The sequence below is a fragment of the Pelmatolapia mariae genome, linkage group LG5, assembly GCF_036321145.2.
Source record: "Pelmatolapia mariae isolate MD_Pm_ZW linkage group LG5, Pm_UMD_F_2, whole genome shotgun sequence".
Classification (NCBI taxonomy): Eukaryota; Metazoa; Chordata; class Actinopteri; order Cichliformes; family Cichlidae; genus Pelmatolapia; species Pelmatolapia mariae.
Window position 1 is genome coordinate 32,057,890 of NC_086231.1, and position 22,324 is coordinate 32,080,213.

The following is a 22,324-nucleotide window of genomic DNA, read 5'->3' on the forward strand; positions in this document are numbered from 1 at the left end:
ACGCCTACCTAGCCGCATCAGAGCCGCTTTCCGTCAACAACCTCCATTTTAGACCCACCTATAGACACGTGACTGGACAGACATCACATGCAGTAAATTTGGGCCCACGTGGGTTTTGGCCTTGGAACATCTGATTGGTTGAATTAACGTGAACGTGGCATCGTTACTGTGACTCTATTGGCTCAAACAATTAAAAAGAGGTGTCAATCATGCAAATTGACCAAAAGAAACCAAAGTTACAGCCCCTCAGAGTTTAAAGGGCCAGAGGCCAATTAAGCGCTCCATGGCAAAAAAGGCCCATTACCATGTAAATGTGTGGTTAATTCTTCAAAAACGTATTTTTTAAAAAAGCATTTTTAGGCATGTTAATAAAATTAATTAATGTCTGCTCTTAAATACCTAAAAAAAAACAACTGGCATGGTGTCCAATTGTGTGCCAGAATTGGACATTTTTGTACAACGTCTGGATATTCATGTATTGACAGCGCTGTAATTTTTCACTGTTTCACTTTAAAAACATAAATCTTTGCACAGATGATGTTTATATGTTGTTACGGTTCTTATCATTTTGCAGAAAAAAAGAGACTGCTAAAAATAAAAACATAAGAGGTTTTTGGACGAAGTTTGTGTTCTCCATTCTTTAAGCACCGGTTCGAGCACCGTTTAAGCACCGGCACCGTTTCAAAAGTACCGATTTGGCACCGGTATCGGATAAAACCTAAACGATACCCATCCCTATATATGACATATAAATTGTTTAAATGAGGTGAGCAAAATATTAAAAAAATAAAATAAAATGAAACCAAAATAAACCCAATAAAATAAAATAACTGTAAATCTAAGTAACAATAGTAACTATTAACATAATAGATAGGAAAGAGAAATATTTCAAAACTCACAATGCAAAACCGAACATAGGAAACAAATGAAATTGTACTTTGCACTCTGCACCATTTCTGCCTTCATAAATCAGTAATTATCACTAATTATAATCCAGCTACATTGCATATAAGATTCTGAAAAGAGCCAATCTGCATAATCAGTACTTTTGCTGTTGCTTGAGTAGGACTTGTACAAATATCCTTATACAGATTGCCATCTATATAGGACACAGGGCTGCACATGAGACTGCAAATGATTTCCTACACTGTGTTTATTTCTAATCAAATAGTTTGACTTCCTGTGGATAGTCAAAGATCATGCACCTTCTATTTTTCTTGACCTTCATTTTTCTCCGGTGTGCTCTTGAAGGTTGACGACTATATGATGTAAAATGCATAAAGGGCAACGTGCAGACTAGCTTAGAGAATACGATCACTGACACGAGTTTAAAGCATTCATTTGTAAATCTTCTGTCTGTGTAATTACATGTCTTGCAGCACCAAGTCAGCCTCCAGGGAGTATTGAATGGAACCTGACCAACTCTAAGATCTTTCTAAATTGGGAACATGTCAAAGCGATGGAGAATGAGTCCGAGGTGACAGGATACAAGGTGAGTTTGTCAGAATAACAGCAGAAAGTCCAGAACTGGGGAAACAAATAGAGCCTCAGCAGCTGTCATCCCAATAAATGGCTTTCTCATTGCAGCGGAAAGATAGACCTCAGCACTCCAGTGTTACATTATGGATTGGCCCTGTCTGGCCTTTCAAAATTAAAAGATCTGTTCCAGGTGATAAAATGAAAGGCGTCATGCCACAAAAGGAATTACGTTTTTCCAAGCAGTAAAACGATGAATCATATTTGATCCATTTTGCATACTTTGTGTGGAAAAGCACACTGCTTGTGATTTATATATATATATACATACAAGACACACACACAGGCAGTCCAACTCCTCTACCTCTAGGATGGTACATCATTATGTGCTATTGCTAGTTCTCTTGGCACAGTCTCAAGGAGACAGGCAGTTAGAGCAGGGCCATAGAAGGTCCTTAACCCATCACTATCATTGGTATCTCCTCCTTTTACAAGGGTGGCCTACACAATGACCTCCAAACAATCAGAGACTTTATGAAAGTGGGTTGAGGGCCTGATATCCAGTGGGTCCTGTGCTTACCGTCCTCATGATGATGAACTCTCTCAGACCTATGCAGCCTTATTGTTGCAAAACGTATTGAGGGCATTGGTTACAGAAGACTTCTAAGCTACTGAAGGTTGCAGTGAGCACTGTCGGGGTATTAATGTGGAAGTAGAAAGAACATCATTTCACCATATAGCAGTCATGACCAGATGCTCCTCGCATGATTTCAGACAGAGGAGTTTGCATGTGTGGATTGAATGGGTTATCATCGTCATCTAATGAGCTTGTCATGTCAGTAGCACCTTCAGAAATGTTTTTACTTAGAAAACTGGTGACTTGTTCAATACTTATTTTACCCGGTGCACATACATAGTACATAAGTCTTTAGCTGGCTCTTTTGCAGACACGACTCGAGTAAAGATTTCACAAAGACAATACTGTCAATATTTCTTGCATATTTTTCTTTTTTTAACTAAATTTGCAGTTTGGCTCTCTACACTGCGTGTTTCTTTCGGAGGACTAAATAAAACTTTCTGCTGCGTTTTAATGATGGTGAAGCTACACGAGTAAATGTGCAAAAATGATGTCTGAGGTGCTGTTCTCAAATCCCTGAGTCATCGAGCCAAATCATCCCTGTCATGCCGTGTGGCATTTTGAATTCATTACCTCCTAGAGATGGGATTGTATAACCAAGATGAAGCAACAGTATCGTGCCCCACTCTTGGATTTGCAATGTGTTTTTTTTACACACTACTTTGATACGTTGAATGAAGTTACAAATTTTTCTGTTGAGGAGTAAAAAAAGTTTAATATCTCACTGCTATGACTAAAGAATTGCATTTTGTCCTCCAGGTTGTGTATCGCCAGAACTGGCATGACAGGACCACTGTACTGGAAACCAATAAGACCAGTTTGGAACTGCAAATCCCCTCTGGAGAGGACTACCTCATTGAGATCAAAGCTCTGACCGAAGGGGGCGATGGCACCAGCAGCGGTCCCATCCGCATACCAAAGATGTCCAGTAAGTTCCATACACTCCACAGCATGCAAATGATTGGAGTTGGAATTAGGCAGAGAAGCAGTGGGATGGGCGCACCGTGTGTAACTAATCCCCTGTGTGACCGATGTTGTTTATCAGCTTTACTGTAGCTTGAACAAGGCTTTCAGAATACACATATAAATTGTAATTAGACTGTGCCATGCAACCAAGAGGAAGAGACACAAAATATACACAGATATCTCACCCAAGAACGTTGGGCTTTTTAGCTCTTGGGGCTTTTTTTGTTTTGTTTTTTCAGAGCTACTTACCGTAGCTCAACATTTTGGCAAATATACTGACAATGATGAGTAGTTGATGGTGTGATAGATCTCCATTGATAGGGTAAACAGCACTTTATTTGTGATATTAAACATCTCATTAAGTCTAAAAACTGTTGGCAGCTGTGGTGTGATCACATTGTTAAACAATTCAACTTTATCTGCCAGTTTCTGGAGCGCTGGAGCTGATGTACAATCACACTGTATTATGTAGTCTCAATGAAAATATGAACTAGTAGACTCTGGCACGATTAAGACCCCAGAATGTAATCAGGTAAAGCTGACGTACTGCTTTGATTTCCTGCTTCAGACAAAATAAAGAGTTTAAAAGGCTGAAGCTTAGATCTGTTTAATGGTCAAAATAAATGTGTTAGTAGTGATTATAATCATGTAATCTGTTTTGTTCTAACTAATTTTGCAATTTGGAATATTACCTGCAATTAGCAAAGACATGTAGATCAAACATATCCTCTTTCAGTTTCACATTTCTGTCTTTAGAGTGAGTGGAAACATAAATGTAAGACAAACTGTAAACTATAAAAGCCATCTTTTAAAACACAGCTGTCTCTCAATCAATGCCAACAAGAGAAAATATGAAGCATGTTTTCATCTTTTTCAGATGAATCATGAAAACATAAAGCACAGTCGCTGTTTAGGTATAGCTGATGGGTCAGATCAGTTCAACATCTGATCATTGGGCTAAGCATTGGCGTTACCTGGGAAACAGATGAGGAGAAATGTAAACAAGCTGACTTTGCCAGAAATAATTATGACTTTATTTAACCTTTTATTTATTATATAGTTCAGCAAATGTGTACACACACACACACACACACACATATATGTTGACCTTTTTACATTTGTAGATGTCTGATTCAACTAAATGGGTGTTCTTTAAATAAAAATCTAATGTTTTCTGTGTAAATCTAAAGAGATGGGATAAGGAAAAAAAACTAAATGTGTTATCAGAGTAGGTAAGCTAGGTAGGTAAAATGAAAATCTGAAATTAAACATCTTATCTGTCGGTCGTATCTGCAGCTTCTGATCTTCAGTTGTCAGTCACTCTCACTCGTGTCTCTGCTTCTTTCTGTGTAAATCATCAGCTGGAAACCTAATTAAAAAACTATTCTGTTATGACAATTTCTCAACTAAAGCAGACTTTGTCTTTGTCCGTTTTCCTAAAAACAAAGCGACTCACAATAAAATTCAAGGTTAAAATATAGCTCTAAAAAACATCCATTGGCATATTTAACATTATATGGATAAGGTTTCATGGAATTTAATACGGTAAGTGCAAAATATCTAAATGAAGAGTACAGTTTAAAAGAGGTACAGCAGTGCATAAGTGCAAAGGAAGCTACGAGATAGCCTGTGCCAGGAAAGCTATAGCCATTTAAATTCTAAAGTGAAGAGGTGCTTCATTCATTTTTTTCCCCAGAGAAGCTGGAGAAACACAATATCAGAGTGTTATCTGTGCAGCGTCTACAGAGCTGGAGTCAAACGTTATTTAGCTTAGATCAGCCCAGTGAATACGAGAAATAAAAACAGGTAGCCTTACCGTACAAAGATCAAAAATCCAACCAGTCCCTCTAAAGGTAATGATACACATATTTCATCTCACTCTCAAAAATAAAGCAAATGATTATCGTTACTTTAAAACAGTTAACAAATTATTTTTTTGGTTGAGAAAGATCCTCTTAAGTTATCCTCTTGAGAGGTTGAAAAGAAGGCAACTGAACTTGCCAAAAACAGGTTCATTCCAAGGACAAAACACCAAACACTGGTTGAACAACACAGCATATGCAGTGAGGAGTGCTCAGACGTAGGAGAAACCAAACAGCCACTCCACAAACACTTGGTACAGCATAGGAGAGCCACCTGAGCAGCACAAGATCCAGCCGTACACCTGCATTTAAAGGAGAAAGAATACTCTTTTGAGGATGCCAGTGTTCACATTGGTGTAGATTTCTATATGCATGCACTTTACAACAGCTTTGATGTTTTGCAAAACTTTTGCACCAATTAGACTTTCCAGTATTCTCAGTTTATCTTAACTTCACTGTCTGCAAATACCTCTCAAGGCTATGTATGGAAACTATAATTTATTGATTAGTTTCTGATGTACAAACTGCAAAAAAAAAAAAACAACCAATGCACTATTTTGCCCCAAATCCTTATCTAGCGAACCTCTCGGCTGTGAAAGGAAAACCTGCGCTAAGTGCAGCCACACACACCTAGCGGTGCAACCTGGCCAGTCAACCAGTGAAATTTGCCCCCGTAGTGATGCTGGCGACTGTGGACTGTGATCGATCAGCAGTTTCATGTAAACGTAGCAGAGCTTTTATAATAAGCTTACCGTATTTTCACGACCATAAGACGCACTGTACTAAAAGGTGCAGTCGCAGTTATGTGTGCCATTACTGTATTTAACACACACATAAGGCGCACTGGGTTATAGGGCGCATACAAGTACCGTATGCTCAGGTTTACTCCCGCTTAAAAATAAAGCGGGAGTAAACCTGAGTTTGGTACTCACATTTCTATTACCGGTAATCGTCGTCATCAACAACACACAAGCGTGCGTATTTAAAAATAAAGCAGGAGCAAAACCGAGTTTGGTACTCACATTTTTATCATCAAACCCATCGAAGTCCTCATCCTCTGTGTCTGAATTGAACAGCTGCACTAAATCTCCATCAAACATTCCAGGTTCACTTTCACTTTCTTCACTGTCAGAGTCACTTTCCGTGCCGTGCGGCTCCTCGGAAATGATGCCGGCTTTTGCGAAAGCTCGAACAACAGTGCCAGCAGACATGTTAGCTCAAGCATCTACAATCCATTCACAAATTGTGGCGTAACTCGCCCGGCGCTGCCTTCCACTCTTGGTGAAACTGTGGTCTCCATCGGTCATCCATCGCTCCCACGCCGCTCGCAGCCTTACTTTGAACGGGCGGTTCACACCGATGTCCAGCGGTTGGAGTTCCTTTGTCAGGCCTCCCGGAATGACAGCAAGCTCACAGTTCATTTGTTTCACTAGTTTTAGTTTCACTTTACTAGCGCAACAGTAAAAGAAGACTTTTCATACCCCGTTGTGCGTATCGCTACCGTGCTGGTCCTCTTCTTCTCCACAGTGTGACTCACCGGGATGTCGAAAGTGAGCGGCACCTCGTCCATGTTTGTGATGTGGCTGGGCTGGATGTTTTTGTCGCCGATGTGTTTGCTGCAGTAGGAGCGGAAGATGGCCAGCTTTTCCTTATAATCCGCTGGAAGTTGCTGCGCTACCGTAGTCCTGGTCCGGATGGAAAAATGGCACCGTTTCATAAAACGAAAGCACCAAGACGGGCCTCCTTGGAAATGTTCAATTTTCATTTCTTCAGCTAGTGAAACTGCTTTTAGCCGAATGGTGACCGTCGAAACGCTTCTCCCGCTCGTTCTTTGCTCGATGATCCACCGCTCGAGTCTTTCCTCCAACTCGGGCCACCTCGCCTTATGTCCGCGGAAACTCAGCTGTGTTTTCTTGACCTGCTGCAGCTCGTTTTTCAGCTTCCTCCACTTGCGAACCATCGATTCGTTAATCTTAAATTCTCTCGCGGCTGCTCGATTTCCATGTTCCTCCGCGTAGCTGATGGCCTTCAGTTTAAACTGTGCTTCGTAAGCGTGTCTCTTTGCCATTTTCAGGGTTGTTAAAACAACGATGTTCTGCATAACGCGCATACCTGTTCTTTTATACAGGTATGTGCGATCGTATATACCGCTACAGTCAACGCCCACACTTCACCCTTTAGCGTTCTCATGGTGTTCTCTACTACGTCCTCATTACAACACACAGGGCGCACTGCACTTTTTGAAGAAAATCTAAGACTTTAAAGTGCGCCTTATGGTCGTGAAAATACGGTAATCATTTTTGCAGAAATGTTCTAGACACAACTGTCTATTTTCATTGTTACTAAACCTCAGTCATTCAAAGAACAGACACAGTTTGACATCTTTAAGTCGAAAGATTAAGAGAGATAAACAACATCAGCTTTTTGCATGTTAGAAGTACTGAAATTTTAGGAAACAAAAAACGTCACTTTGAGTGATCAGGACACGTTAGAAACACTGTGAACCAAACAACGAATGTGTTAAGAAGCTAAACATACACCATAATGTAAGGACTTCTCCTCTATTCAGTGCTGTAATATTTCCATGTCTAAACTCCAAAACTCAAAAAAGACACAGAAGTTATGTCTTGAATCTCTTTGCTAACATTATACTTTGTGTTCTTTTCTTTATAGGTCTCAACTCAAAAGGATTTGTGTTTCCAGTTTCAATTCATTTTCCCTCCCTTGTGATATTTTCTATGTTCATTTTATAGCTTCTAATGCCTTTATAATCAGCTCTAAACAAAATAATGAAAACAGTGTACGATTGTCTTTTATCTTATTCCATCAGATTTATGGAATAAGCAGCAGGAAGTAGAAATTTTCCAAAGCTGAATGATGAAACCATTCTGACAGGTTGTCAAATGCCCCACAGAATCTGTGGCCGGACCGCTACTCACAGGCAACAGCACAATTACAAAACATTTTCATCTGGCAATTTTCAGGACCACTGCAACCCTCCAGGATGCATGCATTTGATAAACATGGGAAGATGAGTTTCTTATCGTGCACTGAGAATTGAACAGCGCAGGTCCGTGTCCCAGTTTCCCCATTCGACTCTACATTTCCACTTTTTTTTTGCCCTAGCTTCTAAGAACAGATAAAAGGCACGAGTGTCACCTTCTTAACATGCAGCTTTAAAACGGACTTTCACATTCCTTTATTTACTTTGTTAAGTGTTGTTTTTAAGCATGCACAAATATAGTAGTGCTATAGGTTTATCCAAAAAGTCAGCTACAGGTACACGGTGTCGGTGTCCACATCAGTAAGTCAAAGTAACAAGCAACAATGATACAAGTCATTGGTATGTGTGTTTCATTCATTCACTAATCAGCATTTTCAGTAAATCTCCAAATAAAAATGCCTATGCATTTAAATACCTGGTGGTAAGGAAATTTAAAGAAAGTGCATCAAAATTAACACCAATATTAACCTTTTTTTTAATATACTATTCTATATTGTTATATATTCTTTCAGATTCTTCAGTTAGAATTTCTCCTGCTTGTTTGCTTTAATGGTGCAGGTGTCTCCTCTTTCTGCGTGAACCACCCCAAGGTAAACATGTGCACAGCAAACAGCAAACAAGATCTTTTGATTTAGATTCTGATTTACTGATGTTGAATCTGACAGTTATTTGGCACTTGCATTTATTTTGTGGGATGGGCAAAAATGTTTCTACACACATAAGTGAATGAGGCCCAGCGTCCTTTTTTTCCCCCCACTCAGCTGCTGAGTGCATTACCCACAATGCACTTTGAACACCAAACATTCTCTGAGTGATTCTTGTGGGTTATGCTGTCGTAGCCTTGAGTTGCTAGGCGCACGCGGACGAGAAGCAGGCTCCAGAGATCGAGTAGACTCAATTCTTTCTAGCTCGATACCCAGCTTCACTTGAAACTGTTTATAAGATTTAGTACAGTTTGCTCTGGAGCCACAAAAGGCTTTGTGCACCTGTTTTCACATATGTAAAAAAAAAAAAAAAAAAAATATATATATATATATATATATATATATATATATATATATATATATATATATACATGTATATATATATATTCTTGAAATCTACCAGTTTGGATTCTCTAATAAAAGTCATAAAAATCTAGCAGTTTTTTTCTTTTTGTTTTTATTCCCCTGCTTTGGGAAATTAATCACTACACCTGGGCACGTTTGATAAATGTAACAGCTCACTTTTATAACAACTGCATTTCATCCACTGGCCGTGTTCTAGTTCAAGTTAGGCTTGCTATTGTGCAACAGCGCCTCAGCGGCATTGTTTGCTCACACACCTGAGTGGAACAGAGTCATTGTTACTGTTAATAATTACCAGCTGTGCTTTTTCCCACTATAACAAATCAAAGTGTCCACTGTGAGAAACGCGGCTCTGTAAGCAGAAGCTCTGCCTGACTGTTAGACACACACACAGACATAATTACATTACACCAGATAATAGCTAATGTGACCCAAAAAGGGGGTATTTAGCAGAAAAGAGAGGCCAGTTATTTGCTCATCTGTACAACAGTTGGACTGATGAAGATAATTCCTGTTGCACTCTGTACCGGTCATTGCTTTTGATCGTGTTGGTTTTTGGGGGGGTTGTAACTGTACAGATTCTTCAGTTAAACATGTGTCATACTGCTGCCTCCCCGGTCCATGTTTCAGCTTGAACTGACCATAAATGTTTCCTGTGTTGATGTTAAGCGACAAAATGCACATGATTCTTTTTAAATATATGTAAAGAAATACTTGGATTTGCTGCTTAAAGAGGTTGTGTAGTGGAAAAAAAGATGCAAACCCAGTTAACCTGGTGTGTAGGTTGTAAGATCTGCTTTGCCTTATTAAATTAATGCTCTTTAAACTTATTGTGAACCGGTCTAAAACACGTTGATTGTAATTATTTTGTAAAAGGGCAGACGTATTGAAGATACAATGTAGAATGTCATTTATTAGATTTGTAAAGTTTTATTTGTGTCAAATGCATTTCATGAAATGTATTTTGCACTTGATGTGATTGTATGTGGAGTTTATTAAAAAGGAAGAGCGGTCACATAAACATCTGTTATACATCCCAAATTGAAATTATAAACACTGAAAAAAAGAACATTTGACATAATTGCATTACATCTGGACTAGAGCTTTTTTAAATACAGATAAAAAATAATAATTTGAAAAAAAAAAAGATTCTATTGAATACTTGGGAGAAATATTTCCATTTTGATGATACTAAATAGCTGAAAATAGTAGAAAATTGAGTTTGTTTGTCATGTTTTAAGTTTCACTTTTATTTACTATTACACATGTTTTAATGTCTTTCATAAACTCCTATATTATGTATGATATATGGCTAGCTTGTGTATGGTGTGCTGTAAAGTTTAGGTAAGAGTGTAAAATGGTGCGTCTCCCATGTTTATTTGTGAACACTATTCTTTTTATTTAGGATTATTCACTATATAACATCACATTTTTTTTCTCTATGTATTCACAATTTTTCTGGATATAATTTAAAATAAGTGCATCTTACACAAGACTCCCTTTATTTATTCTCACTATTGTTGCTGGAATATCCCATTATGATGTCCCAAAATGATATTTAAGAAACAAAATCCCTGCTCTTAAATTTATGATCGTACTTTGTCTTTAACTGAATCTATGATTTCGTCATTCAGTAATGTAATACCATTGTATTAATATATTATTATCTCTGTGAGATGACAAAAAGGCTCAATAAAAGTTTCACATTGAAACCCTTTAATCATCTGAAGTGTTTTCTCTCTTGTTTGAGTCATGCACCTTACTAAGAGACTTTTTTTTATTATTATTCTTTACAAAACTGGTCTCAGGAGATTCTGGCTGTACTACAGAGAGTACAGTGGAGAATCACAGCAATTAAGTAAGTTAAGTGCAAGCTGCTTATGTTGTAGGGCTGCAGAGAAATAAAGGTAAAGAGATGTAGCTAGAGTGTTCCCCTGGGACCAAGGAAAAATTACCTAAAGACTCTCGAGAGGAGGCCTTCATAAAGACTTGAATTTTGTACTTGACATTTTCATGCTATATCTCCATCAGATGACTAGAACTTTCTTTCCACTGCACAGTGGGATGAAAGGTTTATGAAACAGGCACAAAAAAATTATATGAAGTTTGATGTTTTTTTGCTTGTTGTCTTCTTTATTGCAGATTCCTTTTGGTTCATTAATGGCTCAGTCACTCTAGAGTAAAACACCAATGATGAGAGTAGGAAAAACTGATGATTGCATTCAACTTTTTTTGCATTCTGCAACGGACTGGAGGTAGTTTCAGTGGCCATCTTCTGCAAGGCAATTGCAGGTCACCTGATGAGAGGCAACCTGTCTGCAAACAATGGCTCAGTCAGATTGGCAAAGGTTTGCAGATAACTGTTATCCGACTTGTAAGTGCAGAGAGTTGGCGAGCATGCTGCAATCTTGCAGTCAAAAATTACTCGACTGAACTGGTAGTCTGATTATATTTTTATATAAAAGCAAGGTTCCAAAGCATCTATGTCATTCTGCAGTTACATTGTCAATACAGTTACAGTTACAAGTAGTTGCTGCAGTAACTACTTTACTATTTGTGAAAGAATTTTTTCTTTTTTCCTTTCAAACCTATGAGACTGGATTGTGAACGTAAATAGTTCATGTGAATTTTTGTTTATGTAGACTGCAACAGATTTGCAACAGACAGCAAAAGATTTGTGGTTTTCACAGATTTGTGAAATCTGTGAAAACCTTCGCCATAAAAATCTTTAAAAAAAAAAATCAAATCTCTTATCTCTAAGGTTAACTTTAGGGATAGATTGAGGTGCTCACTCATTTTCCAGGTGCTCGAAATAGAGTCACTGTACCTCCACGTCAACAAGAGTAATCCGTGATAGTTTGGATACCTGACCGTGATACCACCTAGATGAGCTATTTCAGGCATGTCTAACTGACCCCGGGGCAGACCCAGGCACGATCATGTCTTGGGAACCACTCACCCCAAGAAGACCTGGAGGAAGTGGTGAGGGATGTGTGGATGTCTTAGACTGTTAAACTTGTCATCCAGACCCAGACAACAAAATGAATCGGTGGAATTAATTTATTTATTTATTTATGTATTTTGCTTAAGCATCACCAAAAACTTATATTAGAGCCCTTCACACTGGTACATGGTGGTAGAGTGCAGCCATCTGCCTCGAAATATTTGGGTAAAGAGAATGCAGAAAGAGAAAATAGCAAAGAGAAACAACACAACACTTGGTCCTTATTATTGGACAATGCAGTCTGCTGTACATCTTGAAGCTAATAAAACCTCATATTAGTCAGTTATCACAGATATCCAATTAAAAAGACAAGTTTGTATTGCATTACTATATGCTGCAGTTCTTTATCTTCTTAGTGGCGATCTTTGCTATTGAGTTATAAAATCTTTTTTTTTACAGAAGAATAACAGAAGAATAATGGTGCTGTGTTGTCTGATTTAGTGACATATAATTTATGTATAATAATTTTGAATGAACACCTTGTTACACAATAATAAATGTCCTCCTGAGCAGCCTGTCTGACAACAGTTGTTAAATTGTTATAAACATGTAACAGTGCTGTCACTGTTTAGAAACTGTATATTGCATTGTGTGGCTGGTCAAATAGTTGTTAAACTACAGTTTTACACTTTACAAACTGTAATAACGTTATGTGGAATAATCGGTTTTACCACCTGACAGTGATGTGTTATCAAAAATCTCGAGAAAAATGTAACAATACTGTCTGGAAAAACCGTAATAGATGTGCAGATGGCCGATAGGGTCTATTCTGCAGAGACATCCAGATCTATCGTAAGCCAGCATGTCAATATTACTCCAATAATACTTACAAGCACAAAGTGATCTGAAAGAGGCCAAGTGGGAAATCAGATTTTTGACCTGGTCAAACTGCAAGACAACCAAGCAATTTTTCAGCCAGGCCAGACGTCCATCCAGATGTCCAGTTGCCAGATCAGTGATCATTTAATGAGGCGGTTAAACAGTTGTATCATGCAGAAATGCAGCCAACTGTAAAATTACCCAGAGGCAGTTATTTCAGGGTTAAATCAAAGAAAAACCAAACAACGTCTAACCAGAATAAACATGCCCTACAGGTAACTATGATACAGGAGCTGGAACACTGTTGTCTATATAAAGTACCCTCTCCAGTCGCTATTTTGTTCTATTAAAACCAGCCCATCAAAGAAAACAGCATGTTACCAAACAAAGAGCAGTTATTTCAAAGTACTGCATGTCTCAGTTTTGACTGGTGCTCAGAGAGGCAGACTTTTCAGTTAAAGTTGTGTGTTTACACTCATAAACCTGATATCAGCCATACAGATACCAGTTGAACCAATTAAATGTATGATGGATTCTGCAGGTTATCCCTTAATCATTAGTCTCAGGAGATAAAATCAGCACCGATATGACTTTCCTCAAAGCTTTCTGATCTTGGCTCATAATCTCTGTGCTGCTGTGACATTGATTTAGTGTAAATATGTCTACTGACAGGGGCTGCATTTTCAAGGCCTAAAAGAGAAGCTTTTCATTTGGAAATTCAGAGGAGGAAACTAAAATTTATGCTCCAAATGCACTGAGGAGTAAGACAAAAATGAGATAAACTGAGCGGGTGCACATTTAACTACCTTTTTTGACACATAATTAAAAATTAAGGTATGATAAGCCATGCACGTTGACAGTTTCAGCAACTTACATCCACAGACTATTTCAAAACTGTTTCTACTTTGCAAAACTGCTGCACAATCTCCTTTGACTTTAAGCCGCCTGTTCTGCTGGTGCAAAATTCTGCCTTAAATATGTAAAGCAAGTGGAAGAACCAGAGCTTGACTCACAGCTTGTGGTTAATCCTTTATTCATGGAAATCTCCTGAGAATGGCAGCGTTCGAAGAGTGGCTTCTTTACCTTTGCTGGGCTGTGCACATTGTGCTGCTTTGAATCCACCACCTCTCATTATTATCAACATCTCACGCCTCCTACGGGACAATCCGAAGAAACTGCTTGGGTCAACTGATAAGCACCGGGTGATCTGTCATGAGCTAAACCCAGAGAACTTATTTTATTATACAGATGGTTTCAATCTCATCACACACACATGCTGCCAAGTAAAAAAGTCAAATGCGGAGGGGATTGGTGTTGGAAAGTAGGTAGGAGGCTCTGTTTCTACATCCAGTTTGAAAATATGATTTGTTGTTCATATTGAAAGTGAGTTGGGGGTGTGGAGGAGCTGACAATATTTTCTGGTATTGTCGAGGTGTAGGCTGCGAGATATGTCAGAAAAGTGACAGTGTGTGGACCTGAGCTGCGCTCTAAAGTAGGGATAAAGTGGTGTGATGGACAGAAGATTGGCTGGGAATTAAAAAGACCATGAGCCCTCTCCAAGCACCATGGGACAGCTGACAGGCAGCCAGTAGAGCTCTCTTCCAGGTTCACAGGGAAAAGGCTCTGTGTGGAAGACCACTGCTGAATGCTGACAAACACCACACTCATCACTTTTATTCATCGGGGGTCTTTGAATGCCAAAGTTTCTTCACAGAACTTCACTGTTACATTGTTATTTTGCTGTGGCTTTTGTTAAGAGCACCATGGAAAGAAGACATTTCCAGGGATTGTTACACTGTTACAAAGTCTTATGAAGTGTTATTTTTGGTACCTCTGTCCATAATTTATTATAGCAATGGACCCGGGGGGTGTTTTTATAACCAGGGGCTTAATTTGTCAGGGAGTAAATGTGTTCCGATGGTTTTAGGATTTCCATTGGAATACATTTACAGGTGTTAAAGAGCAGGCTTATGATGAATATTATGTCACAAATTATAGCAAGGTCTGATCTCTGCTGTTAACCTTCTGCTCAAAACCTTTATTGAAGCCCACTCTCCTGTGTGCCAGTATCAAATGCAGGAACTGTGTTACTTCCAAATAAGAAGAGAATATCGGACCGGTGAATTAATCATTTTTAGCTACCGTACCCAAAAATGTAATTTAATTTTAATTGTCAGATATGTATTTTAGTCACTGTTTCAATTATTAAGAATGAACACTGCAAAAATGTTGAAGTGTATGCAGGGAAGCTGATGTCCCCAACAGAACTTTGAAGAATATATGATCATTTCTAATTTAACCATTTGTTGCTGTTTTGCCTTCTGAGCAAAATTACCTGAAACTATCTAAGTGGAAGACATAATGAGAGCCGGACCAATTGTAAATGTTAACAAAATGTATCTTGGCCCGTTCTCTTTTTCTTTAAATTTCAACACACTGGACCATTGTTTATGAAAAGGAAAGGAGATAATGCTGTCCCATAATTAAAAGTAACACGCAACCCAGCCATTCATAGCAGGGCATTTTCTATATATGCAACTACTGCATAACTTTCAGTAAGAGCTCAAACCCACTGTGGATGTAATGCTGCCATGGCGAATGTTACTTATGAAGTTAATACCTTGTGTGAAGCACCTTTTACCATGGGTTTAGAAAAGAGCTTTAAAAGTAAAATAATAAATATTAAAGCTGTTAGTTATGTTATGTTAATAAAAAATAATAATTTGATGTTAATGATGCAGTATAACTCAGTTTGCATTATAGTACAGTCACATTAAGCAAAAGAGTGGTTTGAGAGTTTGTCCAAAATTGGTTGCAGGAAACAGGACTGCAACCAGTCACAGTCAGTTGCCGTGTTCAAAGTGACATTAAAATGTCAACAAAACAGCAATAAGATGGAGTCAGCCTGCTATCAGAGATGGGAATGAATTAGTCGAGCTGGCTATTACATATAATCTGTTAGAGATAAAACAGAAACTGACTGTCATAAATAAACCTGCCGTTGCAAATCTGTTGCTGTTCATGTGTCCACCCAGGTTCTTTTGTTTCTCTGCATTTATACACCCAGACTTTCCTCTGCCCAACAACCTCCTTCAGCTTGTCCGAAGGGGATCAAGGCGTTAATCTCTCTAACATCATCTAGGTCTGCCCTGAGGCCTTCCCTCAGTAGGACATAGACTATATTTGCTTGTCTGCCTTCACATGCATATGATCCTGAGTGACATCCCATTCTTAATTCATAGTTATTAATATGATCCTGGCACAGCCTTTGCAGCTATAACAGCTTCAAATCTTCTAGAAAGGCTTTCTACAAGGTATAGGATTGCATTTAAGTGTTTATGGGACTTTTTGAAGATTATTCCAGAAGTCAGTCACTGATGTTGGACAAGAAGGCCTGATTTGCCGTTTCCGCTCTAATTCATCCCATTGAGGTCAGGGCTCTGTGTAGGCCAGTCAAGTTTTTCCATATCAAACTCGCTCATTCATACCTTTATGGACCTTACTCCACTAGTGCACAGTGGTGTTGGAACAGGATGGAGCCATCCCGAAACTGATTCCACAAAGTTGGGAACATAAAATTGTCCAAAATGTCTTGGTATGTTGAAGCATCAAGACTTCCTCGCACTGGAACTAAGCAGCTGAGCCCAACTCCTGACGAAAAAAATCCTTATCATTATAGAACTGTTCTCGTGGCAACCGCCAAACCCAGACCCATTCATCGTATTGCCAGGTGGAGAAGTTTGGAGGTCTGCAGCGACTGACTCTGCAGAAAGCTGGCATCCTCTCTGCACTATGTGCATCAGCATCCGCTGATCCAGCTCTGTGATTTTACGTGGTCTACTAGTTAGTGGCTTTCACTTTTATAATACCACTAACAGCCGACTATTGAATATTTAGTAGAGATGAAATTTCACAACTGGTCTGTGCACATGTGACATCCAATCACAGTACCACACAGGAATTCACTGAGCTCCTGAGAGAAACCCATTCTTTCACAAATGTTTGTAAAAGCAGTCTGCATGCCATGCCAAGAGGTCAAAGGTCATATGGGCATAGGTGATGGTAGGAACATAGATTGACCAGTAAACTGGCAGCTTTGCTTTCACGCTCAGCTCCCTCTGCACAACAGGCTAGTTGGAGAGATTCAGACACCATGCCAACAAGACTGTTGTCTGTCTATCAATCACCTGATCCACATTCCCCTCACTCGTGAACAAGACCATGAGACACTTAAACTCACTTTGGTCAACAACTGGTCCCTAATCTGGAATGTGAACTGCACCTTTTTGGCCCATGGTCTCATATTTGGAGGTGCTGATTCTCCTCTCAGCTGCTTCACACTCGGCTGCAAACTGCCCTATTGACTCAGTCATACACTTATAAAGACTGGCAGCACAACAAAAGCCAGTTGCTGTGCTGCCAGTCTTAACGAGGGTGATTTATTAATCTGACTTTAGTCATAGATTCTGAAACCTTAAATAATGAAGGGTTAAACTGAATCATCTCTTCAGCTGCAAGGGAAAATATGATTGGCCTAAAAAGGTGATGAACCATTTTCAGAACAGTTTCTTTTCATATTTGTAATGAAGAGATAATTTTTGTTGAGTTATCCAGGGCCTGCTGAAACAGCACGGTAGGAAAGGATAGTGTAAAAAAAAATTTTTTTTTACATATGGTGTTTGTAGATCATTTTTAGAAGATTGTAGTGTCCCCAACAAACCATCTTCTTGGTCTTTTTAGCAAAACATAAAGAAATCAAATTGAATTGGAACTGATTTTTTTATTGCACTTTCATGAACTTTGACACTTTTTTTGTAGTTTTTCTGAGCATTACACGGGGGGATTTTCTGAGATGACTCTTTTGCTGCACTGCGCTGTGCAGGTACAGCTTTTGAAATGAATGTGTTAACTATGACCATGCTGTCATGACACGTTTTCGTTCAGCTACAGTCCCAGGTAATTTGGTTATAAGATCAGGCATTATTAGCATATTGGCATCTTTATTCACAGAGAACACAATTTTAAGAGCATTAAAATAACGTTTTTGCAGCTTTAAACAATATGTATAATAGTTGTTGAGATATGTCATAGAATACATTCAAAGCTTGACTGCTTTTAGGGTAAGATTAAAGCTCAGGCTAATCTTTTTGGAGTAAGGGTTTGTGTATAGTTTATGTACATATGGGGCTTGTACTATAAACATAATTATAAAGTTTCATTTTTTAATTTACTTCCAAAGAATGACAATATTCAGGTTCATAACACACATAGTTCTCACCATAACAGTTAAACCACTCTGATGATACAAACTAAAAACGTCCAGCGTATTCATAACTAAGCCATTAACAGCAGCTAAATCAGTTAAAATCTGCACAAGCTATTTCCCTTTTTATCAGATTTGAGAGAACGGCTGCCTTGTTTTAAAAATCTATTGGACTGATTTGTTGTCAGTGTTGGGGTCATTACTAGTAATATATTACTATTATTTGTTTGTTTGTTTGTTTTTTATGTTACTTAACATGACCTGAAATGCACAACCACAGTCTCACAAGTTAACAAAATAAATTTTATGTTACAGTCCCACACACTGACACAAATCCCTATCCGGCTGAGGAAACTGCATATGATCTTTCTTTAAGTGTTTAAGGTTGAACACAAGGTCAAAAACACAGAGGAAAGTTGAAAAACAACCCAAAGAGCCTTCAAAGCAGTCTCCCCTGCTATTACATTGTAGAAATGGAGGTTGAAATGGAGGCTACAGTCCTACAAACCTGATTGCTCACCACTGCCTTTTTAGCTGTTGATGTTCAGGCTCTGGCTGCTGGGTTGGAGTGAGCATACACTCAGCATTAACATTATTCTGCATTTTTGGACAGCTTTGTGTTTGCATGCTACCTGTGCAGATATTTCTAAAAACCTAATGTTGTATTAACAGTTGTTTCTGTCCAGGATGCCGCTTGCACTTTACCATTATATATTTCTCCCTTTGTGCAATTAAGACAAAAGCACTGCTCATATCTTCACTTCTCAAAAGCTGTAGACTGCACCAGCATGCTCCTCCTCCCTGCACATGAACTGAAATCAGCTGATTGCTTTGTAAGTATATAGAAAGGAAAATACATTTTTTATGTTTTGCTTTGCTTGCCATCCTCCTATCAAACAGATAATTGGAGAATCTCTGTAACGCAGGTAACAACATAATTGTAACTACAATGTGAGGGTGGAATTTAGTACTGAAATGTGTTACATTACTGTGTTACAGAAAAACAACATGATACCATAATAAGTACTGCTTGTTGTCACAGCCTTCACTAGAAGTTTTTTCATTCCCAGAGCAGCAGTACCTGCAGTGTCAGGGCCAAAGGTTATAGCAATAGTAGAACAACTCACTCCCAACTCACTGCTAATGCAGACCTGTTCAGGTCACTGGGTAACAACTTAAAAGCAACTGCTGTGAAGGGGAATATTCAGTGGCTAAAACTAACAAGCCTCCATGGTGGCCAAACCTAACCAAACAGTGAAGCTGAGATTGGCAAAAAATCCCTGTCTGTCTCTCCTCTCCTCGCTCTCTACTTTGCCTTTCCACTATTCCAGTGTGTGTGCATGTGGGTGTATACCTTTTTGCCAGTTTTTGTGCAATAGAGGGATTCAGGCCAGGTTCCTGCCTTTTGGACTTTGTGCACCTCCTGATGATCACACACCATTACCTGATACCTCCTTGAAGCCACTACTTAAGGGCGTGGCTGAGCTTCAGTCTTCGCTGCATCGTTAAGCTACTAACAGTCAGGGTAACCCAAGCTCCAATGCTCGTTGTCTTTGTTCTTAACCTATGCGGAAATCTTTCCATGGGAGCAGTGAGCAAAGTGTTGCTGAGAGTGTTTCTGTGGAGAAACTAGCAAGGACAATCGTGAGCACTTTGGGAGCGGGATTGTCACTACTGTAGACTTTGTGTTGGACAATTGTTGGACAATTGTTGCAATTTTCACAAATAAATTTACTCTATTGTTTAAGAGAGTCTGTGTCTGAGTGCAGACTTTTGACTCTTGGTTCCATTACACAGTGTGGCATCCCTGCTTTGATAGTTAACCCAGCTAGCATTCTTTAACTTCGGGCTCACAGCCAATACGACTTCTAATGATAAGCTTTTGGCACAGGGCATACTGAGCTGAAAAAACTTAATGACAAACAGTCTATCGCAGGGCTAACACATTGAGACAGACAATCATTTGTCTTTCACAATGGCCAAAAGCTAAATGGCCTACAGCCAAATTAGAATTGCTAGTTAATCATACCCATGCATGTCTGTGGACTGTGTGAGGAAGTGAGTTCCTGAACCCTGAAAGCAAGCATGGTCCACACAGAACGGTTCCAGCTGGCTGGTGGGTTCAAACCTGTGAGGCAGCAGATCACCAACAAACCACCATCCCACTGCATAAAGTGACTGTCATGTCTAGTGCTGCGCGGCAGGCAAGATAAAAGACCCAAAATGCAGCACTCAGAAACAGGGAGTTACCTCGGGGTGCAGCTTTATTGCTGGAGAACTCTTCAAAGCAATGAACTTTACAAAAACGAACCAAAACCTCAAATGCAGAACTACAACCGAAACTGGGAACAGGAACCTAGAAACTAAGACACTTATGCTAGGGAAAACCAACTGGGACACGACGAGAGACACACAGCAAAATGAGGGTACACCGAGCAGGGGGAGACTAAGACACTAAATACAAGAAGAGGTGAACAGGGCAAAGAGGAAACATCTGGGAGACACAGCTGACACCAGTTACACAGACAAGACCTGGACCATCAAAGTACAACAGGAAATACACCCGGCACAGGGGCAAGAGTGACAGGAGGAGTACAGGAACTAGAAATACAAAACAGAAACCAAAACACTAGTAGACATTAACCAAGATCAAACCACAGATTAATAATAATAATAATAATATAAGTCAAAACACTGGGTGGCTGACCCATGACTATGACAGTGACGTTGGAGTCACTTTTATAAGTCATTTTTGGACCTCCACTTTTGGTCCACTGAATTGGTTGTTTTGTAACTCCAGGCAACATCTTTTTCAACGTCTGCTAAACGTTTAGTGTTGTCTTCGGTAGCACCTCTGTGTACGGGCTATTTATAGTCCAAATGTGGTCATGTGGATGTCTTTTAAAAGTCATACTTAGAGATCTTCTTTATAATGCTTCTACATGTACAGAAACAGTTATGTGTAATAGACTGATTCTTATATAGCGCTTTTCTACTCTTGTGGAGTACTCAAAGCGCTCTATACAACACACCGCATTCATCCATACACACAAGCACTGTTTATCTATACTTTCAGTGCTTTCTAACTATCATTCATACATCGGAGAGCAAGTTGGGGTTAGTATCTTGCCCAAGGATGTTTGGCATTCAAACTGGGGGATCAAACCACCAACCTTCCAATCAGCAGCTGACCTGCTTTACCTCCTGAGCTACAGCCTTCACAGTGTGCAAGTAGGGTTGCCAACCGTCCCTTAAAAAACGGAATCGTCCCATATTTAGAAACAAAAGTACACGTCCCGTATTGAGCTAATAAGGGACGCACTTTGTCCCATAATACAGTGAGAATCAAAAGTAGTCTATAAATGTTAATGGAATTAACGCTTTATGGTCATATCACAAAGAATATGCATCTACTTAAATCAAATTCAAGTCAAATGGTTAAAAAAATAATTTCACACACAAAAAAAAGAGCTGCAAAATTCACCACACTGGGAAGGGTGAAGACAACTGGGTTGCCCGGCCCTGGCCATGAGGTGTCCCTTATTTATTTTTCAGGGAGTTGGCAACCCTATGTGCAAGAATGCAGAGTGATCAGTGGACATCTCCTGTACCTTCTCAGAGCAGGCTACTGATGACAACACCATTCACTTCCTCTTACAAAGCTTTTCACAATAAAACAGGATACTTGTAAAAATGAACCATATATAATGCAAATGCTTTTTTAAGGAATTTCACATTTTTTTCTAAACACTTTAACCATTATTGTTTTACATGTTAACATGGATTTCAATGTTTTTAACATTTCAACACATTTTAATAAATGACATGACCATGACCTGGTTACAAACAAATAAGTCAATTAATCTCCAAAAGTTGAATCTGTTCATCTGGACGTAACGTTTTGTGGGAGAAACGTTTCATCACTCATCCAAGTGACCTCTTCAGTCTTAGGGGATAACTCAATTAGTCAATTAACTAAAATAAATTAACTAAATCAATTAACTAAAATAAATAAGCCAGTTAAAGAAAACAAGAAAATGTAAAATAATGACGTCCAAGTTCGGTCATGATTGGACGTCCAAATTGTGGAACTAGTTTGGACGTCGTATAGATGTCCAGAGTTGGTCATGGACAAACAGACCCAGTATAGACATGATCTGCATGTCTACCCGACACATCTATTTAGTGGTTCCCACCACCAAATAGATACAAATGTTAATATTAAC

The 22,324-nt window shown here is 39.0% G+C and overlaps 1 protein-coding gene across 1 annotated transcript in view; it reads left to right on the forward strand.

The window, feature by feature from the left end:
• Positions 1 to 8,528, forward strand: part of LOC134627251 (contactin-4) — a 130,201-nt gene extending 121,673 nt beyond the window's left edge. Inside the window, exons 22-24 of the mRNA XM_063473207.1 lie at positions 1,380 to 1,492; positions 2,873 to 3,041; positions 7,615 to 8,528. Of these exons, the coding sequence (XP_063329277.1) occupies positions 1,380 to 1,492; positions 2,873 to 3,041; positions 7,615 to 7,694 (362 nt within the window). The 3' untranslated portion in view covers positions 7,695 to 8,528. The remainder of the gene's footprint in view (positions 1 to 1,379; positions 1,493 to 2,872; positions 3,042 to 7,614) is intronic.
• Positions 8,529 to 22,324: the final 13,796 nt, after the last annotated feature.